Below are 6,000 nucleotides of genomic sequence, written 5' to 3' on the forward strand. Positions count from 1 at the left end.
GTCCAGACTTACAATGTAAGTCAATGGGGACGGATCCGTTTGAAGATGACACTATATGGCTCAATCTTCAAACGGATCCGCCCCCATTGACTTTCAATGTAAAGTCTGGACGGATCCGCTCAGGCTACTTTCACACTTCTGAACGGATGCAAACGTCTGCATTATAGGAGCGGATCCATCTGATGAAACATCAGACGGACCCGCTCCGAACGCTAGTGTGAAAGTAGCCAAAATCGCAGCATGCTCTATATTCTGCGTTCTAGAAGTGAATGGGGTTGCGTGAAAATCGCAAGCATCCGCAAGCAAGTGCGGATGCGGTGCGATTTTCACGCACGGTTGCTAGGAGATGATCGGGATGGAGACCCGATCATTATTATTTTCCGCTGAATACAGAATGCATAGTAAAATAGCACTGGAGGGGTTAAAAAAAAAATAAAGATCAATTTAACTCACCTTAATCCACTTGCTCGCGCTGCCGGCGTCTCGTCTGTCTTTGCTGAACAGGACCTGTGGTGAGCATTCATTGCAGCAACAGGACCTGTGGTGACGTCACTCCGGTCATCACATGATCTTTTACCATGGTGATGGGTCATGTGATGACCGGAGTGACGTCACCACAGGTCCTGTTCCTGGAATGAATGCTCACCACAGGTCCTGTTCAGCAAAGAAGGAGACAGACTAGATGCCGGCAGTGCGAGCAAGTGGATTAAGGGGAGTTAAATTGTTTTTTATTTTTTTTAACCTCTCCAGCGCTATTTTACTATGCATTCTGTATTCAGAATGCTATTATTTTCCCTTATAACCATGTTATAAGGGAAAATAATACAATCTACACAACCCCGATCCCAAGCTCGAACTTCTGTGAAGAAGTTTGGGTTTGGGTACCAAACATGCGCGATTTTTCTCACGCGAGTGCAAAACGCATTACAATGTTTTGCACTCGCGCGGAAAAATTGCGCGTGTTCCCGCAACGGCCCCTGTCTGAAAGAGGCCTAAGGGCTGTTTCACACGGGCGGATGCCGTGTGTGTCATCCCCTGCATGAAAGACAGCCAAGCCACGCTCTGGACAGCATGACTGATAATGCTCTGTGCCTCTCTGTGATCTTTTTACTACAAAATCAGTGAGATAAAGTTGTCACTGTGATTTTGTAGTAAAAAGATCAGAGAGGCACAGAGCATCATCAGTCATGTTAATGCTCCGTGTCTCTGCTGTCCAGTGTGGAGCTTGGCTGTCTTTTTCACGCAGCGGATGACACGCACGGCATCCGCTCGTGTGAAGCAGACCTGGAAGCCTTACCAAGACGCCAGGCTGCCATAGCAAGCAATCGGCACCCCATAATTTTGCAGCTGGAGTGGCACCAGGAATTCAGAGGAAGCCCACTGTATTTGACTATCCTCTCAGAGGCTGTGGACAGTTTTAAATGTACAGTATTCACCACTCCTGCACCTGTCACATATATTTATGTAGAACGGTCAGGAAGGGATTTATTGTATATTTCAAGGCTTTATTCTTATGGCCTTTCAGTATTTCTGGCATGTATTTTTGTATTCAACTTCAGGCAGATAAATACCCTCCATGTTTTGACGCGTGGTCTTTTCCATCTACAGAAACTGGCTAAACAAAGGCAACGGCAGTATGAAATGTTAAATCAAAGAATCGAAAGAGAAAAGAAAATGTTTGTCATCTCTCAGAAAATACAGGCGCGTAAAGATATTATGGTGAGGAATCTTCCTATTTATTTCTGGTTCACGCATCCAGTGGGGTTGAGTGCTCGATTAGTGTGTAACTACCAAAAATGGCACCATCTTTGTGGAAGTTTATTAATACCATTGTTTTTTTGTTTTTTTTTATTAAATAGGAAAAAAGAGAAAAAGTAAAAGTGAAGAAAGAAACTGTGAATTCCGCACCTATTTATAAATTCAAAAGTCAGCGAACGAGATAGCTGCTGCAGTGAGGAATAGATAGCCGCTGAACATGAATGGTTTTTATTTTATTTTTTTGTTAAATTTCAGACAAAAATTAAAGCTGTGGTTCAGCCACTGTATACCTTAATTTTCTGTGCAGTTTGTCCCATTGCAATTGACTTATATAATCATGACCATTTGTTGTATATATTTCTCTTTGTTGCTGTGTCCCAGTGCAGGTGGTACCAATGATCAGAAAAGCCTGTGTTCACATCCTCGTGCTGCCTAAAGCATGGCACAGGTGGTCACGATGATGTCATTGCAGCCTCCAGCGCCATTCTACTGCCCCACAGGCTTTAGGCCTAGTGGCCTATGAGACTGGTCAGTGGGGACGAAAGCGATAAGCTTACGTGGCCTGCCATAAACTGATGGGGTCGCAGGCTGCAGATAAGTACCTCAGGGGTTTGAGACTCCTGTTCCAGGTTATGTTTAACCCTATTTTGGGCATGAAAGAGGACATGTAACCTCTCCTAACATATTTACCAACTACTTGCATCCCTTTTTGTAATAGCAATTTTGGAGCATCTTTTCTTATGACTCTGTGCTGTACCATTCCTTTATTATTCTTTTTAGAAGTCTGAATTACTAGCAGTTTGCAATGAAGGTGCAGATGGGTGTTACCAGAGGGGTGCGTGTCCTTTCATAGTCTATTATCCAATCAGTGCTGCCATAATCAGCAATTCATTCATAACTTCTAGCAGGAATAAAAGAGGAATTAAACAGCACAGTCACAAGAATAATTGCTGCAGAATTTGTATTACATGGGGTATACAAGCAGTTATTAAAACCGACATGTCAGACGGGGACAGCTCCTTTTTAACCCCTTAACACATAATGCAGGACATGTACGGCATTATGCGCCCATAATTGTATGGAGTGGGCTGCTGCAGTGAGCCCACTCCATACGTGGTAGGTGCCAGCTGTATAATATGGCAGGCACTCTGCTGCAATGACATGGACTTACCAAACTCTGTCGTTTAACCTCTAAGATGCTGTGATCAACAGCGACTGCGGCATATGTGAGGTAAGGCAGAGGGATGCAGCTCCTCTGCCTTCCAGTCAGAGCCCTTACAGTGAAATTTCGGGGCTCCGATCGATTACGATGACAGCTTGGGCCCTGCTGAGTCTTCTCAGGGCTGTCATAGTAACTTCCCTGCTAAGCTGTACGTGAGACACAATTCAGCAGGGAGCGCGTCAAATCCTGTTCACCCTAATAGATCTCTATTAGGGTGAATGGGACCAGGGATCAAAAGATCCCAGGTTCTAGCCCCTTAACCCCTTAAGGACGCAGGGCGTATCGGTACGCCCTATTTCCCGAGTCCTTAAGGACTCAGGGCGTACCGGTACGTCCTAACTTGAACTCAGTATTCCGGCGCCCGAGGGGTTAAACGGAACGGGATTTCGGCTGAAATCCTTCAGCCGGCATCCTGTGACAACGCCAGGGGGGGTCATGTGACCCCCCCCGTGTCGGCGATCGCAGCAAACCGCAGGTCAATTCAGACCTGCGGTTTGCTGCGCTTTTTGCAGTTTCTGATGCCCGCGGTCCCTGACCGCGGGGATCAGAAACCTTTGAGTGCCTATAATCAATATTTTTCACCCCCCCCTGCACCCCTGCACGATTTTATGCCGGCAGGTGGTGCGGGGGGGGGTGTCGCATGCGGTGGGGGCGGTGCGGGAGGCGGGCGGTGTGGCAGGCGGGATCGCGATCCCCCGCCCGCCTCCCCATGAATGATCGTTGGCTTCTAGTGGTTATACCAGGGTGCCAGCACATTGCTGGCACCCTGGTATAAACGGCTGACATCTGTGCAGATGTCAGCCGTTTAACCCTTTCCATACCGCGGTCCGTACGGACCGCTGTATGGAAAAAGTTAACTGTCGTCGGTCAGGGAGCTCCCTCCCTCTCCATCGGGGGGCTGCTGTGCCTTTGCAGCCCCCCGATGGAGAGGGAGAGAGCCCCCAGAGAGCCCCCCTCAGCCCTGTGCTTACCCTTCCCCGTCTGCGAAGTTCTGAGCAGACGGGGAGGGTTCCCATGGCAACAGGACGCCTGCTCAGGCGTCCTGCTGTCCATGGTGCTGAACAGATCTGTGCTAAAAGCATAGATCTATTCAGTGTAAGTAAAATACAGTATAGAACAATATATATTGTACTGTACTGTATTATACAGACATCAGACCCACTGGATCTTCCAGAACCAAGTGGGTCTGGGTCAAAAAAAAAGTTAAAAAAAGTGAAAAAAGTTAAGATAAAAAAAAAAAACATTCATCACTGAATAAAAATTAAAAAAATAAAATACACTACACATATTAGGTATCGCCGCGTCCGTAACGACCTGATCTATAAAACGGTCATGTTACTTTCCCCACACGGTGAACACCATAAAAATAAAAAAATAAAAACTATGAGAAAATTGAAATTTTGCCCACCTTACTTCCCAAAAAAGGTAATAAAAGTGATCAAAAAAGTCACATGTACGACAAAATAGTACCAATCAAACCGTCATCTCATCCCGCAAAAATCATACCTTACCCAAGATAATCGCCCAAAAACTAATAAAACTATGGCTCTCAGACTAAAGAAACACTAAAACATGATTTTTTTTGTTTCAAAAATGAAATCATTGTGTAAAACTTACATAAATAAAAATAAAGTATACATATTAGGTATCGCCGCGTCCGTATCGACCGGCTCTATAAGAATATCACATGATCTAACCCCTCAGGTGACCACCGTAAAAAATAAAAAATAAAAACGGTGTAAAAAAAGCCATTTTTTGTCATTTTACGTCACAAAAAGTGTAATAACAAGCGATCAAAAAGTCATATGCACCCCAAAATAGTGCCAATTAAACCGTCATCTCATCCCGCAAAAAATGAGACCCTACTCAAGATAATCGCCCAAAAACTGAAAAAACTATGGCTCTTAGACTATGGAGACACTAAAACTTTTTTTGGTTTTAAAAATGAAGTTATTGTATAAAACTTACATAAATAAAAAAAAGGTATACATATTAGGTATCACCGCGTCCGTGACAACCTGCTCTATAAATTTACCACATGATCTAACCTGTCAGATGAATGTTGTAAATAACAAAAAAAAAAAGTGCCAAAAAAGCTATTTCTTGTTACCTTGCCGCACAAAAAGTGTAATATAGAGCAACCAAAAATCATATGTACCCTAAACTAGTACCAACAAAGCTGCCACCTTATTCCGTACTTTCTAAAATGGGGTCACTTTTTTGGAGTTTCTACTCTAGGGGTGCATCAGGGGGGCTTCAAATGGGACATGGTGTCAAAAAAACCAGTCCAGCAAAACCTGCCTTCCAAAAACCGTATGGCATTCCTTTCCTTCTGCGCCCTGCTGTGTGCCCGTACAGCGGTTTACGACCACATATGGGGTGTTTCTGTAAACTACAGAATAAGGGCCATAAATAATGAGTTTTGTTTGGCTGTTAACCCTTGCTTTGTTACTGGAAAAAAAATATTAAAATGGAAAATCTGCCAAAAAAGTGAAATTTTGAAATTGTATCTCTATTTTCCATGAAATCTTGTGCAACACCTAAAGGGTTAACAAAGTTTGTAAAATCAGTTTTGAATACCTTGAGGGGTGTAGTTTCTTAGATGGGGTCACTTTTATGGAGTTTCTACTCTAGGGGTGCATCAGGGGGGCTTCAAATGGGACATGGTGTCAAAAAAACAAACAGTCCAGCAAAATCTGGCTTCCAAAAACCATACGGCACACCTTTCACTCTACGCCCCGCTGTGTGGCCGTACAGTAGTTTACGGCCACATATGGGGTGTTTCTGTAAACGGCAGAGTCAGGGCAATAAAGATACAGTCTTGTTTGGCTGTTAACCCTTGCTTTGTTAGTGGAAAAAATGGGTTAAAATGGAAAATTAGGCAAAATAATGACACTCAAATTTCATCCCCATTTGCCAATAACTCTTGTGCAACACCTAAAGGGTTAACAAAGTTTGTAAAATCAGTTTTGAATACCTTGAGGGGTGTAGTTTCTTAGATGGGGTCACTTTTATGGAGT

The 6,000-nt window shown here is 44.0% G+C and overlaps 1 protein-coding gene across 3 annotated transcripts in view; it reads left to right on the forward strand.

Annotated features, from left to right (window-relative positions):
• UTP11 (UTP11 small subunit processome component) overlaps window positions 1-2,061 on the forward strand; it is a 66,778-nt gene extending 64,717 nt beyond the window's left edge. For 2 of the 3 annotated variants that reach the window (XM_040424447.1, XM_040424448.1), the window contains exons 8-9: window positions 1,609-1,719; window positions 1,860-2,061. In XM_040424447.1, coding sequence (XP_040280381.1) covers window positions 1,609-1,719; window positions 1,860-1,943 — 195 coding nt within the window. In that variant the 3' untranslated portion in view covers window positions 1,944-2,061. Of the gene's footprint in view, window positions 1-1,608; window positions 1,721-1,859 lie in introns of those variants that run through there. The other variant, XM_040424449.1, reaches the window with a different exon arrangement.
• The last annotated feature ends 3,939 nt before the right edge of the window (window positions 2,062-6,000 follow it).

This window comes from Bufo bufo, chromosome 3, assembly GCF_905171765.1.
Source record: "Bufo bufo chromosome 3, aBufBuf1.1, whole genome shotgun sequence".
NCBI classification, from domain to species: domain Eukaryota; kingdom Metazoa; phylum Chordata; class Amphibia; order Anura; family Bufonidae; genus Bufo; species Bufo bufo.